This window comes from Callorhinchus milii, unplaced genomic scaffold (assembly GCF_018977255.1).
Source record: "Callorhinchus milii isolate IMCB2004 unplaced genomic scaffold, IMCB_Cmil_1.0 Scaffold1, whole genome shotgun sequence".
NCBI lineage: Eukaryota > Metazoa > Chordata > Chondrichthyes > Chimaeriformes > Callorhinchidae > Callorhinchus > Callorhinchus milii.
Window position 1 is genome coordinate 48484064 of NW_024704742.1, and position 20263 is coordinate 48504326.

General features: G+C 40.2%; 1 protein-coding gene across 7 annotated transcripts in view; it reads right to left on the bottom strand.

Moving 5' to 3' along the window:
- Window positions 1-20263, bottom strand: part of apbb2b (amyloid beta (A4) precursor protein-binding, family B, member 2b) — a 166689-nt gene that overhangs the window by 45964 nt on the left and 100462 nt on the right. For all 7 annotated transcript variants that reach the window (XM_042341547.1, XM_042341544.1, XM_042341543.1 and 4 more), the window contains exons 8-9: window positions 12282-12428; window positions 9490-9617 (exon numbers count right to left, since the gene is read on the bottom strand). In XM_042341547.1, the coding sequence (XP_042197481.1) occupies window positions 9490-9617; window positions 12282-12428 (275 nt within the window). The remainder of the gene's footprint in view (window positions 1-9489; window positions 9618-12281; window positions 12429-20263) is intronic.

The following is a 20263-nucleotide window of genomic DNA, read 5'->3' on the forward strand; positions in this document are numbered from 1 at the left end:
GCAATACAATTTAGATTTGCTCCAACAACAATTAGGAATTACTATGAAGACCTACTCTGGACATAAATGCCTCCAGAGACAGGATTTTAGCCAGGAGGAATTCTGCAATCTAAACCTGGTGTTAATTATTAGCATTGCATAATTGAGATTGAGAGTGAATACATTTTGAAATAAGAGAAAGGAAAAAAATAACATATCTTGTTGAAACCCAATCAGTAGATAGAGAGGTCTACTAACTTTTTTTAATCTTTCTAAACCAAAATCTATTCCCCTCCTAAACCTACTCAGTGATTCAGGGACATTTCTCTGTCTGCTAACAATGGCAGAAAAACCATCTGAGAGCCTTCATTACCAGCACAATGCTACTAAGCATTACACACCAGACTCACTCCTTCTCAAATAGGAGATAAAACACTTGGGGGCAGAAATTCCATCTGGTTTACTCTATTTAGGTAGCATTTTAGAGCATCCCAAATTTGGCAACTTCTTGAATTCAGTCTCAACCCTGAAGTCAGTCTTATGTACTTCTTAAAAGTAAACTACAGAAACTGGCGTCAGAACTACAACAGAATTTAAGAAACTGCAAAATTCTGGATTCTCAGAAATGCTAAGAAACTAGATTAAATCTAGATTTAGGTGGAATCTCTTCCCTTTGGTTCCCAGATAAGCTGATCTCCTGGAAGTTGACTTTACCAGGCAATGGAGGCTGATGTTTTCTTTCAACAGGTGATGTCTAGACGGACAAGCAATAGGGCAATGCCACACGTATAGCCTCAGCTCCTACTTCAGAGGAGAAAATGCTACTGGAGTGACTGCAAATTTGCAGCAGAGTGACAATGTAGGGAGGGAGAGAGCGAGAGGAAAGAGACAGAGAGAGAGAACAAATTAAATGGGAGCCTTGTCCTAGCATATTTTTCAGTGATGCATTTGTCTATTTTTTGGCTAAATTTACAGATGCCAAATTCTCTGTAGTAATAGTAATAAATCTTGCATTTGATATAGCGCCTTATCATGTCTTCGAGACGTCTCAAAGCACTTCACAGAATATACCTATAAGATTCTTAAGGGTTTTGACAGGGTAGATAGTGTGAGACTGTTTCCCCTGGTTGGAGAATCTAAAACTAGGGGTCATAGTCCCAGGATTAAAGGTCAGCCCTTTAGAACAGAGTTGAGAAAACATTTCTTCACTCAGAGAGCAGTGAATTTATGTAATTCTCTACGCCAGAAGGCTGTGGATGCTCAGTCATTGAACATATTTATGACTGAGATCGATAGATTTTTAAAAACGAAAGGGATTAAGGAATATGGGGATAGGGAGGGTAAATGGAATTAGGTTAGAAGATCAACCATGATCTTATTAAATGGAAGGGCAGGCTCGAGGGGCCGAATGGCCTACTCCTGCTCCTATTTCTTATGTTCTTATACTGTAAAGTGAATTGACTGTATATTTTGTGGGCCAAAAATGGCAGCCAATTGTGCACAGCAGTGTCCCACAAATAGTGGAGGATTAAAGTGCCCAATTTATTATTTATATTTTTTTGCAGGAATTATTAGTCCCGGAAAAGCAATCCACCAAACGAATAACAACCAGGTTCTTACTTACTGCTCGGTAAACAGAGTGTGTGGAATAAGGAAACTTGCCCAAGATTTCGTACCACTCGGGAATTGAACCCAGGTCATCTTACTTGCAAGGCGATTTCTCTAACCAATATGTTATAGGACTCCACGAATAATAAATAAAATCAAAACCATCAGCACAGAGGAAATTCAGTAATCAAACTCACCCCCTGTAGGGTGCGGAGTCCAGAAATGTGCAAATTCAGTGAAGACAGCAGCAAGGAAAACAAAACAAAGCAAGCCTTGGGCCAAGAGAGGATGTCGAAAAACATCTATGTCCTTTATATCTTTTTAAAAAATCTAGGAATCAAAAGCTTTATTGTATCCTCGCTGTGGATCCCCAAGGGCAAATAGCACAGCTTTGCTGCAGGCAACGTTCCTGTCACACAAATACAATTATCTATACGTTTGTAATCCTGGAAAACAATATAAAAATAATCTCCTACTGAAGTGTTCAAAACCACAATGCCAAGGATTTTCACAGCCGAAACCAATGTTATTTGAGGTTGAATCCTCAGACAGGGAATTGAAAATGCACACACTATGCTGTAGAAGCTCTTTTTCTTGCGTGAAAGAAGACAGTAGAGTTGGGCTACAGGAGAGCAGGCTGCTGCTGTGTCTGCACAGTGAATCGCTGGTTTAGTGAATGCCTCTCTAAACAGCTGATAACCTCAGGCAAAACTCCTCTGTTTTACACATTTTTAAAATTTTATTAAAAAATATTATTCAAAGCTTGTTGCACAGTTGCATGGTACCAGTATACCCAGGCTGACAAGAACCTGGATAATTGGGCTTCTGAGAGGCCTTTAACAAGGCATCTTTGTTGTTCTCATAATGAATCCTTCCAGAGCAATGATTACAATGCTTACATTGAAAGGGGAATCCAAAGCAACAAGGACACAACTGGGCAAGTGAGGACACAGGCATGTAGTCAATGCACTGTCGCGAGCTGTGACATTTATTTCTACTCATATATCTTCCTTGATCCCTAGCCGTTGGTGTAAACTTTCAGGGCTAGCCTACAGAGGTGGGCTGATACCTCAGGGCCCCCTGGCCAGAAAAACACAAAAGCCAACGTTCCATTTCTCTTACTGTCCTGGGTGCTGTTGCCTAGGGAAGTGGAATGAAGACCCACTCTGGGACTTGGAGATAAATGCCTCCAGAGACCAGATTTCAGCCAGCAGCAACGCTGCAATATAAACTTGGTGTTAACTATCAGCACTGCATAATGGGAGTTCCTATAGGAGACGTTAATGTTGTGTCCCAAAGGTGGGTCTTCTGTTCACTTTCTTAGGCATCACTGTATAGTGGGAATTCCTGTATCAATATATACAGAAATTATTCTTATCCATTAAATGCATAATATTAATGTCAATAGTTCATCATAAAAACATTCACTGGCTAGGTAAACATAACGAACACTGATGCAGAGCTTGCTGAAACGTCCTGAGACGTGGAAGAGATAAAGTGGTTGTCAAATTTGTCCCATTTGCTCTGCAGATGTTCCTGAAGGCTTTCGTTTTTGTGTGTGGAGGAGAACAGCAGGCACATTCTTAACTCTGTGAATACCACGTTTAAATTAATATTTATTTGTCAGTGCAACAGTTGAAGCACCCAATGTTCCTCCAAACCGCATGATTGTACCTAGAAAAATGTCAGATATTTGCACAAACAGCAGTCAGATCCACTGCATTTGCATCAGGTATTCCTTTCACTGCCTTTCACATCGGGCGAACAAGCTGCCCTGGTAAAAGAGTCAAGCAGCTACCCTTCCTACTCTGACAAAAAGGCTCCATAACATGCCCCCTCAGCATGCACACGCACACACACACACACACAGACCCAGTGTAATGGTTGTGTCTAGAGATTCTTGTGTTGCCATTGCTGTTTTAGATCTTTGATCACATAACTGAATGTGAGAAATGAGTCAACCCTTTTGTCTGGGCCTTGAGCCAGGCAGGTCCTCCAAATCACTGCTGATGACAGACAATTCAGTATGGCTTGTCAGTAGGATTTGGAAAGGGCAAACTAGTCAATGGAGCAAGGATTCTTCCCATCCAGTTCCTGTTAACCCTGCAAGCCAAAGCCCTAACAGCTAGAATGGTCCAAACTGGACAAGCAACAGGATGCTTGCCAGTCAAAGCTTTCACTGGCAAGTTGTGTGTTTTTAGCTGGCTAAACAACACATATTTGGGGTCCATAAGCCTTGGTTCTTGCAATCTGCATCTAATACTTTCGAGGGCAAGCAGGGTACATCCTCTCCAGAGAGACTGCTCATTTAATTTCCAGCCACAGGGACATTTCCACGTATAGGTGGCATATACACAGTATGTGAAACTTTCAGTCTGATTTGGATACTCTTAAGGGTATAATTCTGTACATTTTTTTTGAAATATGGCTCATGTATTTTTTAAAAAGGTGTGGCAGTAGTTGTAGTCATTGTAAATTCTTCCACTTCACCATTGATCACTTTTACTTTGGGTCCTAGGAACAAGTGAATAGGTAACAGGAGCCGCTTCATTTCAAACGTACATCAAGTCACCAGTTCAATGACTCCAGTGCCATTTTTACTGTTGTCGCGTCAACTGTCCTTCGAGGAAGAAGCCTGGAAGCTGCCAACCTTGAGATTAATGCTCAGCTGGGAAATTCAGTTTGTATTGAAATCTCGATAGTACTTCCACGCTGTTTTTCCTTACAGACCGAATTAGAATAATCATGTACTTCTTTTCAAATGAAAGTAGAGTAAATTTAAGGGACAAAGAGGAAACACTATGTGTGGCTTAGCTCAAGCTTACACTATAATCATTTGTACTCAGTGAAACCTCTTTCCGAAGCATTGCTTTGTGTTCCATAATAAAGGACAGACACAACTCAGGCTCACCCTCCAATCCAATTCACCTCTTTAGCTGCCACCCATATACCCTTCAAACTTCAGGGCCCTAAGGCATGCCTTAGTTGATTTATTGGTTAATCTGTCCCTGTCAACTGATAGGTCATTCAAGTTGAACTGTTTGTTTGGAGGATAGCTCCAGTTATCATCTTTGTAAAATAACTTGAAACTGAACAGTTAGAATGAATAATTCTTTAAGATAATAATCAAATCCTTTCATTTGATATAGAGTCTTTCACATCAGGGTAATATCTCAAAGCGGATCACAGGATTTCCCTGTAAAGAGTAGTGACTGTATTTTGTAGACAGAAACAACGTTTAGAAGGAAATTCTATTGGCAAAAAGCCTACATCTACTCTATGTCATCCTATATCCAAGTTGCTCTCTCTAGCTCCTCTTGAGAAAGTAGTGTTTTATTGCTGGTATCAGCAGTTCCATAGTAATTCAACAGTTCCAAAGGAACTAGTACCATTCGATACTTTGCCAAAGTGACTTCTCTTTGTGTCTGATCCTAAACAGTGAGTACAACCGAGCTATTTGACTGTGAAGTGATCACAGTCAAACCCGATCCTGTTTTCTGCTGACATTCACACACATTCACTTTCCAGTGTTGAGGAGGAAGTCATTGGGAATCGGAGCAGGTAGCTTGGCTTATTTTTACTCTGCATAATCCAGTGGACCATGCCAATTCCAGATGTCCCTTTCTCCACTGCTAAGAATTCACCCAAGCCAGGGATCTAAGTCTCTTGATCTGGAATGCTTAATATAACATCAGACTGTTCGTTTACCTACATATCAGAGGGCTCTTATTTGTCCAATTTCTGAAAGGTGTCAGCCTGGCTCAGTGGCAACACTGTACATCAGTCACAAGGTTCAAGCCACAGGTCAATACTTTGAACTCACAGTCTGGGCTGATATTCCAAAACATGGCCATTTACTTCATGGCTGTTTCTGGGACATTGCTGTGCACATATTGGCTGCTGCCTCGCTTACAAAATCACTTCACCACCTTTCACAGTAAATCTTATGAAGTGCTTTGAGACACCCTCCTGACATGAAAGATGTTATATCAAAGGCAAACATTATTAATATAATGGATTTCCTTAACAAGCAATCTGACTCAACAGTGTCTGCTTCCGATAAGCAGAAGTATGTCATGGCAACCTGGGGAAACTCCATGCTGACCTTTAAGCATGCAGGATAAGAATTGTGATTTTTAAATATTAACTTAATGTAAATGCTGCTTAGTTATTGTGTCCATTCTGACTCTTTCCTATTGCAATTAAACAAAATTAGTACACCACACTACATAAACACACACACACAAACACACATAAAACACTCCTTGTATCTGTGTTAGTAATTTAGAAGCAAGCCGGATCTGACGCTTTTACTAAGCATATGGCAGGACTGGAAATAAAGGGGTGTGATCTTTGGGAACTGAGTATCATCTGGAAATAGGCCAGGAACACAAAAACAAGCAAAAGGAACAAGGCCTTCAGGGACTGGCATCGGGCCCATTCATTGTACTGAATGTCACTGTGGCAGGACTGAAACAGTACTTAAGTAATAGGACACTCATCTCATTCCTAATATACCACCCACAGCAGTGAGGAATCTCATTTGTAGTTAGTCAGGCTGACATAACAAAGCACGAAAGAGAAAAGGTTATTAGGCCCATTAATCGTGCTCCTACTCCTTCACAGACTCTGTCCAGCTCATTTAATCCACCAAGGATAAGATCTGTAAAAAATTCTCTCAGATCTCATCAAAAGTAAAGCAACCAACATTCCAGCATTTCTAACCTTATATCCTGCTTTGATCATTCTTCACTACTTTGCCTTGGTTCCATCACCTCAAGAAAAATCATGTAGCTGAGAGTAATTCATCACCTCAATCCATACATCTCTCTATGAACTTCATTCCCATTCTTAACCAAGAGATTTCTCCAGCATTTGTTTCAAAGGTGTTAATTGACACAGTTCAAGGTCAATCTACATCTACATTCATAACAGTCAAAATAAAATATTTTGAATGTTTTAAATCTTATTTTGCTCCACACAAATTCCTCTATTCCTCCTCAGTCACTTAATTGCTTAGAATTCATTCACTGGCCTCTTTTTTAGCCTTTTAATGTTGTCTGCCTTCAAAGAGGTGTAAAATGTGTAAAAAGTGTAACACACACTTTTAAGATGCTGCATAATTATAAATTATGAACATTGCTCAAGTATCACTATTTGAAAAGAGAAGGGAGTTTCTCCCAGAATTCCAACCAACAATCCTCCAGGGAAATTGTTTATTCCCCTCACTTCTGTTCGTGAAACATTGCTGTGTGTAAATACAGTCACTACACTTAACAGTAATTTCTTGTGAAGCTCTTTTGAGACATTTCGACCTGATAAGGTGCCATAAAAATGCAAGGTTCTCTCCTTTCAACTCATCTTGTCACAAGTAGGTTTGCCATCAACAGGACCCATAATGAACAGAGAGCAACAGTGATGTCAGTCACAAGTCAGAACAGTGCTGGCAAACAGGCATCAGAGAGACCCACTGTAAAGTAAGTCCACATCACATGCTCAACTTATATCTTCAAAAAATAAGGGTGCAAATTATACACTGCTGCAAAACGACAGGATTTAACTACAATGAAATACAAACAGAGTGAGACCTATACACCCCAGATCAAAAATGTTTCCAAGTAAACAACACAGCCTTTGTTTGCCCGCTCCGAACATTCAACAACAAGTTACATTTATATATAAATTTTCTTCTTTAATAAATATATCAAAGAGCTTTACAAGAACAACATATATTTATTTAACCCCCTTCACATAGGATAACATCTTGGAACATTTCACAAAGATGGAGTCAGGCATTGAGCAACAAAGAATAAGGAGATAACTGTGGGTCCAGTCGAAAATATAGGTTTTTGACAGCATTTAAAGGCAGATAGAGGGAGGCCAAGATAGAGGGGTAAAGGGAAGACGTTCCTGTGCTTAGGGGTGCAGTTGCTGAAGATCTGGTCACCGATAGCAGGCGCAAATTATTTAATTACAGAGTAAAACTAATTGGAATTGAAGGGAATGTTACTATGTGGGCATAGTTCCACCAGTAACTTCCTATGAGACGTTTGTTGGATGGGCTGTGTTTAAGCCCTGAACAGAATCTTGCCTCAACAGCACTAGTTTGATTTTATTCCCATATTCCCTCATGTTAGTACAGCAACAACATTTTTGGCAAATTAATTTTTAACACTTGTCAACACTGTCAAATTTCCACCCATGCCTGAGTTGTGGAGGGCACTGGAAAGGGGAGTCTTTCAGCCGTGGCTAACAAGGGCAGGCTTCAAGTCCAGAGAGAGATTTGTCAGGAACATGAAGTAACCATCTAAAGGTTTGATCAGCTAGTTCTTTAGATAACTTGTAACCTTGTCTAATATGCAGCGGGAGAAAGATGTCTGAGCGCGATTCCACGGACTGAGTGCTGATAAAAGCTTTTTGCTGTTCCTTGCACTGCACTCAGCGGCAGATTTCGCTTTCGTAAGTTCCAAACTTCTCAATATGTCAGATTGCATTGCTGATCACTCTCTTGGCATGTTGGCCTGAAAAGAATAACAAAACTTCCAATAGCGCTGAACAGCCATAAGAATCAGGCTATGCACTGCACTGTACTCCTGTGAATTATATATGTTCTGTTGCACTCATATATTAGGTTTGCTGGGCTGGGAAGCGATGGACATAGTTGCGCTAATAAAGTGCTCAGATAGGAACATGATGTGTACATAGTGGAAGCTCCAAAAAGCACATCTTGGGACATCTCTTGCAAGGAATCCTATGTGCACCAGGCCAACTCGAGCAAATTCTACTCTGAGTGCCTCTTCAACCCCATTCTCATACATATCAAGTTCAATAATAATGAAAATGTAATAATATAAAAATATAATAATAATAATTATATAAAAATGTACACCATTAAGCATTATTTTTTTAAAAGTTAGCGTATAAGCAGCAAGCAAGATGGATTTCATATAATTTCTAACACCTAGATCAGTCTGACCGAGACTGAACAACCTGTTTGAAGTTTGGCTGGTACAGGTGAGCAGCTTTATAATCAGAAAAATGTCTTGCTGTTAATCTGTTAAATGACGACGTGAAATCACTATGTATATGAAAACACACTGCTCAAAACCCAGTGATATGAGGCCGAGATAGTAAAGCCATTGACCTCACATCTGCATTCAGTTATCCCGTGCAGCAACTTGACTCGAAGCATAACTACCTGTCTCTTTCCAAACAATGAGCCAAACTGAGAGTAGTACTTTATGCACCATTTACACAGGGCTTTGCTTGGCTTATGAAACATGTAGTGAATAAAACAGTGCGTGACCTTAAAGTGAGTTCAGCTTCTGGGGCAATCAGTCCCAGGCATGGATTTGCATTGCATTTGCACAGGATTGTGAATCAATTCAAGCTCTGCTCAGAAAAGGATCAATCCATGTGAAAATATATGTGGCACAACTTTTAAGGTATTTAATTGATCACTTAAATGTCCTTAAAGTGCTGAACATTCTCTTTAAAAATATCATGCAAGTGCCAGACAATGGAACAGCTCCTCAGAGCAGGTGGAAGTGCTAATTGTAACCCAATATTCTCCATGTCTGGAAGCAAACCTGTTTATAACCAGAGCTCAAAGTCAGTTACTGTGATGGAAATATAGTATTTTTTAATTCTATTTTAATAGTTGCAGATAAAACCTCAATTTAACAGTATAATATCACACCAGAGCACAGGCCTACCCCAATGCTATAATAGTACAGCAGAAAGCAGAACATAACCCAATGATATTACACTACACCAGAACACAAAACTCAATGATATCATACTCCAGAACATAGAACATAACCTAATAGTATCATACTCTTGAACTCAGAACCCAATGAGATGACGCTATATCTGAACATCAAATCTCTGAAAAAAACTTACCGACCGTTGTCACGGCCGACACCCCAGACACGAATGCTCACAATTGGTTGAGAGTGAAGAATGGTGCGGTCCATTGGGTCGATTAGATCCAACATATTGTTCTCCAGGATGAGGTACATATCCTTGCCCTGGTGTTTGACAAGAGAATAAGTCAGGTCACCATCCACTCAACATTCTTCAGGCTGTTCAGTCTATGTGGAAACTTTCATATTTCATTAGGGAACAAGTTGTGTTTATATTAAGTTAGTATTTGCAGCACAGAAACGGCACAGAATAATAATTTGAAGAGCACAATACTGTTATTGGAATCATTAAATGGGCTGAACTTCCTCTTGTAGCAGATGACACAAGATTCCCTGCTCTCTTGCTGACAGAAAACTGCAAGAGTTAATTCGCATTGAAAGTGATTTTATTAGAACTCTGCTGGATATGGTCATGTAGAGGGTAAAGCACCACCTGCTGCAACACTAGGCTATACTGACTAAGGTTGCAGGTACATGTTAGGTTAGTGGATAATAATAATAATCCTTGCATTTGATATAGTGCTTTTCAGGTCTTCTAGACGTCTCAAAGCGCTTCACAGAATATATTGTAAAGTGAATTGATTGTATATTTGTGGGCGAAACGCGGCAGCCAATTGCACACAGCAGTGTCCCACAAACAGTCGTGGATTGAAAATGACCAATTTATTATTGTTTTGTTTTGGAGCGATTATTATTAGGCCTGTGGAGTAAGGAAATTTGCCCAAGGTTTCGCCCTGCCTGGAATTGAACCACAGGTGTCTCGCTTGTAAGGCAAGTGCTCTAACCACTGAGCTACAGAACTCCACACTCTCAGCTCCCTATGTTTAAATAATCTTCTGCACTCACTGTCAAGATACTGAGAATAGTGCCACAGGGAGTGGGGGTAGTGGGGTCCCTCACATATTATTCCCAATCATTACATTAAACCATGTGTTATATCTCGATGGCCAAGAGAAATCCTGAACACACCTGGAATCCCTCCATTCCAGCACTGGCACTGATCACTCTGGACATGCTAAGGATTCAGTAAATCAAACCATTAAGAAGGACAGAGGACAAAGTGACTTTTGGACTGTGACGGTCAGGTTAACTCCCTTTTTTTAAAAACGTAATAATCGGACAGGTAGTTGATAATAAAATCACATTAGCAATTCTGCTGTTCACACAACCTGCCCAAGGCATATTAATTCATTAAAGTCTCTATTTAACAACACCCTCTGATGAGACAACATTCCTTAAATGTCAGGATCCATTTCCAAACAAAACCTAAATGTCAACTTCCCATTGGGCTTTCAATTTTAAACAACTATTGAGAGAAGTTTTAAGAGTCATAGGGACATACAGAGTTTGAGGACTGGGAAAGGGCATTGCAACTGGTTTACCTGGATGATCCCAAAGCAAATAATAACTATGGTAACTCATTTATTACCCTGTCCCACAGTCCCCAATCGAATTCCTTCCTAAATAGCCATCTAATTCCCTCCTAAATTTCCTGATAAAATCTGCCCCCATAAATCTGACCCCCACCCCGCCTGGTCTCACTGGCTCCCCATCCGCTTCGCCTTTAAAGTCCTCCACAGACTTGTTCTGCCCTATCTTTATGACTCCTAAAATCCTACCAACCTATCCACTCCCTCTGCTTGGCAGGTACTCACCTGCTCTACATTCCTGTCAGCTCCTTTTAGCCTTTCTGCACCCACCCTCTAGAACTCCGTTCTGGCGTCCCTCCGCCTTGCCCCCTCCTTTGCCTCCATCAAGGCTCTTCTCAAGACCTTTCTCTTCAACCACGCCTTCGGTCACCTTCCCACCACCACCACCCTTGCCCTACACCCTCTTGACTCCAGTCCGCAGCTCAGGTGCAAACCCTTAACTGTACAGCACCTACTGACATCCTACCAACGTGATAGGCACTATATAGATGCAATTTTTTTATGTTATTGTTGCCTCTACCATCCAATTAATATATGCACCACTTTGTGCACAGCACTCAAATCTATATTGTCCTTTCACAGCTTTAATTATAATTTCTATGAATTTTTCAAAGATGTATTTCGTTCGCTTGGGTTTTGCTTCTGTAGTTTCCTACTGGCCTCCAAAGCACCAATTTACATCAATCAAATCATATCCGCTCCAAAATCCTGTTAAGTGAATTCTTTTATCACTCAACTTACAGATGTTAGTTACTGAAGCTTGAATCACAAGTCTGTGAAAATGCTGCTGGGTTTCTCTTTTAGTGATCAAACACAAGGAAGAGCATTCTTACTCTGGAACTGTTATCCATTAGAAATAAATGTATGCAAGAAAGTGGGAAACAGATGGCAAAGAATTCAGTGTGCATTTTTGACAAACAGCTGTGGTGAGCAGCAGACTGCTCACTGTGCAATGTGCTTCACTACAATGAAGGGTTTGACCAAGAAACAATGCTATCCATGGCGGGGGAAAAACACAGTTGAAGAATCACTTTATTTTAGTGGGATTCACCAATAGGGACTCAGTGTTCCTAAAGGTGAATTCTACACACAATACATCACTGCCAATTGCCAGGATCTCTGCTCCGAAGCATTGGAAGTAGATGGTATGTTGTGCAGATCCTGTGAGTCGCTATGATGGACTGCCAATAACCGGCAGGATTTCCTGTTGTGATGTACTTTCGCTGACCCTGAGGACACTCTGGGCCCTGTTAGTGTATCTTGCTGTGAATCCTAATTATTTGCCGTCCGGCATGGAGGGTGCTATATAAATCCAAGTTGTTGTTGTTGTTGTTCTTACCTCTCCCCAAATCCCAACTGTGTCCCTGATATCATTCTTGCAGTAGGACAGTTGCCGGATGCAGTTGTTCACAGCTACACTGCTCTTGCCAGGTGCTAGATCTTCTTCTGCCATTTCCACCCAGCCCAAGGAGCGCACAGCAAAGCACTGAAATTCACAGAACAATCAGGTATTAAAATCCAAACACAGCACAAGGTCTTATTTGGTCACTCAATCCACGACTGTTTGTGGGACACTGCAAGGTCCAATTGTCAATTCACTTTACAATATATTCTGTGAAGCGGTTTCAGATATCTCAACGATGTGATGAGGTGCTTTATCAAATGCAACGATTATTATTATTATTAAAACATTTGAGCAGCATAATTAAAATGTATTTTTGTTCAAAAAGGTATATTTTTAACCTATTCAAGAAATATGTTTTGAAATGATGCAAACGGCAGTACAGTATCTTGATCATGTACAGCACAGTGGGATACAGATTACCAATAGCTTTCTGTTGAGCAATTCCATATTGTACTCAAGACTTAAACCTGTTTTAAAAGGTCATCTAAAGTCAGTGTAAAAGAACCATCAGAGACTGGCTTAACTACATATGTAAATAGCAGTCACTATACCCCTAAGCTCCTGATTAAAACATGGTAAAAATGTATTAATGAACGTCAGTAAAAAAAATCCAACTGACTCAGTTTACTAATGGGATAGAATCACAGTTTCTCAGAACAGTCCTTATGTCTAAACTACATCCTCCTCCTCCCTTGCTGCTCTGATTCCATTATAGATTGAAACGTGAAGACAGAGTTACTGTATTTTCTATCAAGTACAATCTGATCTTGTTATAGGAACGCAGGAACAGGAGTAGGTCGAGCCTGTTCTGTTATTTTCATAAATCATTGCTGATCAGTAACTTAATACCATTTGCCTGTTTTTCTTTAGATAGTCTTACTCACTAACTATTTATCTACTTCCTTCTTAAACATTCCCACTGATTTCTTTGCAGCAGTGAATTTCACAATCCCACAACTATTTGAGTAAATAAATCTCTTCTGACATCACTACTAGCAGGTCTAGATCATTTTTTAAAAAAAGATTATGTTCGCTTGTTCTGGACTCTACAACCGTAACAATGAGTCTCTTATTTATCCAATCCGCCAATTCCCTTTACAATCTTTAACACTTTGATCAGATCATCTCTCAACCTCCTTTGTTCAAGGGAGTTGCAGCCCCAGTTTACCCCATTCTATCCTAACTAAAGACCCTTCAATTCAGGTATCATTCAGGTGAATCTACCTTGCGTGGGCTCCAAGAACAACACGTCACAATATGCTAATCACCATTAGCTTTCACCTTAATGTTTACAATATCAACTTGTTAGCTTCTTCTCAATGGCTATTATTTTCTTGTTCTGGCTCCACTCGCTTTTTCACTGTCCTGTAAAAAAGGCCTCTCTACTCAGTGATACCAGCTTTGACAGAAGTGTCTAACTCGAAACAAATCATTTATCTATTTCTAACTTTGATCGCCCTTTTGTGGCTATCAGCCCCTTACTGTTTTATTTCAGATGTAAGGAAGGGTCTTTAGAATTTACTGAGGGCTGGATTGTGACGTGAAAGGACTATGCTGCCCTCAGGTGGCTATTTGTTGCCATTAATATTTAACATTATTTAACATTTAACATTTAAATATTAATAAGTCCTTCCACAAATACCATTTACTTTCCATCTTAGACATCTTCATCCTCAGACCAAATCTTTGCAAATTATCATCGTCCCTGTTCACAGCAGCAACGTCACTATAACAGAGATTAACTATACAATCATAAACCACTGCACATGGAATAAACTTTCAATTATTTCTGTACATGCTGCCACACTGACAAAAAAGGAGCTTGAAATTGAAATTGTTCTTTGGAATCATTTTCATTGTAAATGGTCCAGGCGCCATAAGGGGGTTGGTCAAGAATAACCTTGTGATCAATTTGTCAATCAAATGTTATTTAAATGAAAGAAAGATCCATGGGTGTCTTAATAGTGAATGTAAGTGGGATTCAAAGGATTGCTCTTAAAAGGACCAGCACAGACACAATGAGCTGAATGGCCTGTCAATTTCTGGCTGTCGTAGGATTCTGTTAATAAATGAACAAGAAAGTTTAAGTGGATATTCAGGTCACATTATAAAAAGGAAACGTACCTTGCAGAAAAAATAAAAGCCAAGTAAATACAGTATATAGTTATAAGTATGTATGAAAAAAGTGCCCTTTGGTATTTCTAAACACACAAAGATGCTGAGTGTTAGTTATCGAATTGTTATTACAGATTCAAAATTCAACATATATTCCAATGGGAATTACCAAACAAGGACTTGCCACAACAAAACCTTCTGATTTGTGATGATCTTGTGAAAAGGATCACCTTGACACTGTTGTTTCATGATACAAAGTCAATTTTAAGCATCTGAACTCCAGTCTGACTCAACTCTCCCAAAGCAAAGGCTTGAACCAGCACAATTGGTCACTTACTCAGCATTTTGCTGACCTCGGCAATGCTGAAAGCATCTTGTATCTGATAACATAATCACAAGAAGTTTAGCACTCATGGTATTTGAGGCAGTTAAAGTGACCCCAGCTCTTCACAAGGGCATTGAAGCTGGAAAACAGCTCTAGAACGATTTCCCCAAATAAGTACTTTGTGAGCCTTTAATTTCAATTTTATCCAAAACTTGGCCGTTCAAATTCTTTCGCTCACTATACTCCATATATCCTTTACCCTCAACCAAGCACTTCAATTGATCTACTTTAAGATTATTTCCCTCCCTATCAATGCAATTGCCTCCAGCTCTCTATGTCTGACTATACTTCCACATTGTAATACTGGTCTATTATTCACTCCCATTCCTTCCACCCCACCACCATTCATTCAGCTGTTCATGCTCCTTATCCTCTGAAACTCTCTTCCTGAACCAACAAGAGTGTTAAACTGTAAATCTGAGCCCAGGCTGTGAAAGTTAAACAAAGCCAACATCTTAACAAAAGCAGATTGCAAAATCCATACCAACAGCCAACCATTTTGTATGGTTTCTAAGACTTATGATGCCTTCAAAATTTAATCAGCAGCTCTCACCTCCTTCCTACATGAACTGTTTGTGAATTTGACATTAAAGAGTTATTACCCCAAATGTACATATTGTTATTACTAATATCCACCCTACTGTCCTCCCATCCTAGTTTAACATCAAGCAGAGTTCAGCATGCTGGTCTCAGCCAGGATTCCTGATAACCTGTTTTAGTCATTAATTACCCTTTGGGTAAAGAAATATTTCCTGGTGTCTGGCTGAAATTTGTACCCCTAAAGCTTGTTCTGATGTCTTGGCTCATCCGAAAGTAAAGATGTGGGCTTACTTTCTCGATCTCATTTAAAACCACAATCTTAAAAGTCTCAAGTGTCCAGCTTGTTTAGCTTACTCAATATTTTAATAACGAAACATACTCACTGAAGGAAGAAAACTGATTCTTTCTCCAGTGGATTTCCTTAGCGAGTTTAAATAGAGGTCATTTCCTCTAGGTGCTGCATTATTTATCTACTGTCAAATGTTGTCAGAAAATGAATATTCAGCAAGGTTTTGGAATCCACTCTGTAAATTGCTCCTGCAAGAATATGCATTGCTGTACGCATTGGGGCATTAATTACCAGGCATTAGGAGACATTTCATACATTGTGTAAAATCTACATATTGAAACTGGAAGTCTGGAAGTAGAGTTATGCTTTGTCTTTCAAACTAAATTTAATGGAGGTTTTACAAGTAAGGATTCATAGATAATGACATTACAGCTAATCCCTGCATACCTGCTGCAACAATTATTTTTCCAATAAAAGTATTCCAACATCCAGAGGGCAATAAATCATTGGACAAACAACAGCAGAGACCAACCAGAATGATAGATTACAGGAATTTCTTAAAGGGGAAATTCCTAACAGGTAGATCTAATCCTATGCTGTATGGAGGATGTGAGAATGAAGAAAACCTCAGTGCAATAAAAATGGTAATCCAAATAATTCAGGGATTAACATGTGAGAACATTAGATCAGGGATTCCCAAACTAGGGTCTGTGTACTGCATGGGGGCCACAAGATGGTTTTAGGAGGGGCCGTGGAGCCGGGAGACACACTGTAATTGCAAAGGCTATGGAAGTCTAGTTGGAGTATGGAAAACCGTGCAACCCAAGGAAAGAATGAGAAAGGCACGTTCCTATTGTTCCAGTGCAAGGTATTTCAGGGCCGCCTTTTGTGGAGGCTGGAAGGAAGGGAGGGAGGGAGGGAGGGAGGGAGGAAGGGAGGGAGGAAGGGAGGACTCATCCACAGGATGTCGGCACAGCCCGATGGATGGTCCTCAGTCAGGATACCTAATGACCTGGGGGCCTGGAGCCCAGAATATTTGGGGACCCCTGCATTAGATGAAGCAAAGCCAGGAAAGGAGCTGGTCTATGAAACATTGAACACAAGAGCCTCGCGAATAAGGGTGCAATTTATTTTGGTAACAGGATTTAAGGTCCTCCAATGTTCTCTTGATCTCAGATGTTGTACAGTATTATTTACATTCATACAGTCTTTCACGTCAGGAAGACATTTCAAAGAGCTTTAACAGAGCTGCATTTTATGGTGGGGGTCAGGGAAACAACCTCACCCACACCTATATCACTTGTGAAACGTTTCGTTAAAAATTGGAAGTGCGTTATAATAAATAAAACGCCGTGACCTTGGAACTTTTGATAAAAATAACTACTTAAATTTTTAAAAATCTCTTGCAACATTTTCTTTTTAAGTAAAATGCACTCACGTCCAAGTGCTGCATTATTTATCTGCAATCCTTTTTACTTCCACAGCAATGAACGCGTTTTAATGCTCTGACTGGCACTTGGCCAAAGCTCTGCTGCAGATGTCCCAAACTCGTGTCAAGTTAAGTCAATGCGGTGCTTGGCAGCAACCAAACACCCAACAGTGAGCTGGCAGTGACACGGACACTTAGTCCCATGGCGATCAGAAAAATTGGACTCGTCTTTCTTGCACCACTCTCCACATGCACAAAATAAAAATTCCAAAGAATTGGCAGGGAAATTGCTTTTGCTCCTCTATTAGAGGAGAGCACTGCTAATGGTACCAATATTCTCCGATCACTGTATTTACGGATCTGTTAACATAGAAATGGGTTTACATTAATCCACTTTCGGCCTTCCCAACTCTTCCCTTCACAAGCTGCAGATCATCCCAAACTCTGTAGCTCGTGTACTCTTGCGCACCAGGCTCCGTGACCCCATCACTCCCACCCTCACCTGACTCCACTGGCTCCCCATCCCCCAGAGGATCGAGTTCAAGATCCTCGTCCTCACTTTCAAGGCCATCCATGGCCTTGTCCCCTCCTACCTCTCTGACCTGCTAACTCTCTACCAACTTGCCCGCTCCCTCCGTTCAGCGGGCTCTGGCCTGCTCCATGTCTCCCACCCGACCCACCCTACCATCGGTGGCCGGGCTATTAGCCTCTCTGCCCCCACACTCTGGATCTCCATCCCACAGTCCCTTCACCTCGCTTCCTCCCTTGCCTTCTTCAAGGCCGGTCTCAAGACCCTCCCCTTCGATCGTGCGTTCAGTCTCTCTTCCACCTCTCTGCCTTTCCTCACCCCTACCCCACCCCTTCCCCATGCTCAGGTCCTGATCCCTGACTGTCCAGCGCCTTAGGACGTACTCCCGACGTGAAAGGTGCTCTGTAAATGTAATTTTGCTGTTGTTGTTGTACATGAAGGCCCATGTCACATATCCCAACATATAATAATAATAATCCCAGCATTTGATAATCGTTGAAACGTCTCATGGATTACATTGTAAAGTGGATTGACAGTGTATTTTGTGAGCAAAACATATAGCATGTGGAGAGAAAACAGTTGGGGAAAGACTCATTGCTGTTGAGAAATGTACAATCTGCGTATGAAGAAGTCATATACATGAGATGAAGTATGTTTCAGTTTACATTAGTAAAAAAGAAATTCCTTAAAATCTGTTAAAAGTCCAACAAGCCTGCAGTAATGAGTTTAAATGCAAAAAACACGTACCTCTCCCAGTGGAGTTTTTGGCGGATGGGCTTTATACATAATGAATCATTTAGAGTTAGGTGAACGTGGGCACTGGTACGGAATGACCTAAATACAAGTTGGGCTTGTGCACATTAAACATAATGTCGATATGTCGCAGTGCTTTACACAAAAATACATGGATTATCCAAATTAAAAAAAAATGTTTTATTAGAGTTTTAGATTACAGGAATCGATGCCAAGATCTATATAACATTTAAGACTTTAAACAATGCTGTTATTTATTGAAAAACAGACCATTAAAGCAGGAAAAGGTTGAAAATGCGAGTTAATCAGCAAATTGCAGCCCAGACTAGTTGATAATTTTTACATAGAATTACAGTGATACAGCACGGAAACGTGGCTTACGGCCCAACAATTCTGGGCCAGGAGAAATATATATATCTATATTATATATATATATATATATAGCAGGACCAAATTCTGTTCCTCAGTGCAAATTAGCTGCACCCTTGGAATTCAGTTCCTTTCTAACAGAGTCATCTCACTCACAAGCTAGAAGCATGATTGGAATATGAGCAATGGAAATATCACACTGTAGGGGCCGCTTTAAGGTTGCGATTAGTTTCTCAGTGAGTTGTTCCTCATAAACCTATTTATTAAGGCCAATCACCTAACCATGTTGTGGCCCATCTGGTTTCGCCACGACTCATTCCATCATGACAGTGCCCTGCTCCACTTGTCCCAGCTATTCACTTAACTCCTCACTTCATTAAAAAATGGTTCAGGAAAAAAACAGAAGAGAACTGAAGGTGCGATGTTCCTTTAGTTTATAGTATTAAGAACAATATCAGCAAACTGACCAGTTCTTGAAAAGTGAAAATGGTTTGAATCTTGTCAGGAAGGCTGACTGAGGATAGCACATTGAACTCATTTTAAAAAAAAACAGTTTGATGCTAATGATGGGAGGATAGGAGGATGGTATTCAGGAAGGATGAGATCAGATGGATTGAAGGGCATTTTTTTTTAATCTTGTGAACCCTAGAACCATAGAATTTTACAACACAGAAGGCTTTTTGACCCGCCCATTCCTGAACTCCTGCAAATGATTTCCTCTCTAGATAACTATCTGAAGATCCTAGATTCTATAAATATAAAGTGATCGTGTTTTAGTTGCACTTCCACAGATGTGATGTACAGTGACACGAACTGAGAGGTGGGCGTACTGAAGTGTTATAAAGAGAGACAGAAGCTCATAAATAAAACCTGACATTTATTTTAAAATTAGATCTGCCAAGCCAAACAGAATTTATTTCCTCACGGCCTTATTTAAATAATGGAAAATAAGTACATTGCATCATGCAGCACAACATTTAATGCATCATTATGCAAGTTGACTGTCTGTTGCTTTGTGTGTCAGCCTGGCTGAGTTGGTAGCACTATCTTTTCAAGCCCCATGTCAGAAATTTGAACCCACAAGTCTAGACTGACATTCTAATGAATAATAATATTAATCCTTGCATTTGGTATAGCGCCTTATTACATTTTTGAGACGTCTCAAAGCGCTTCACAGAATATACTGTAAAGTGAATTGACTGTATATTTTGTGGGTGAAATAAAGTGCTGGGGTAATGCTGCATTGATGGAGATTCCATTCTTCAAGCGAGACATTAAACGTAAGACCTTAGACTGCCTGATCAGATGGACTTTAAAGATCCTGTGGCCCTATTCAAAAAGAGAAGGGAGTTTCTCCTGGTGTCTTGGCTACCAATCCTCCAGATAAAATTGGTCATTCACTTTGTGGCTGCTGTAGCACATTGCTGTGTGAAAATTGACTGCCATGTTTGCCTACAAAATACAGTCACTACAATTTACAGTAAGTCCTGTGAAGTGCTTTGAGGTG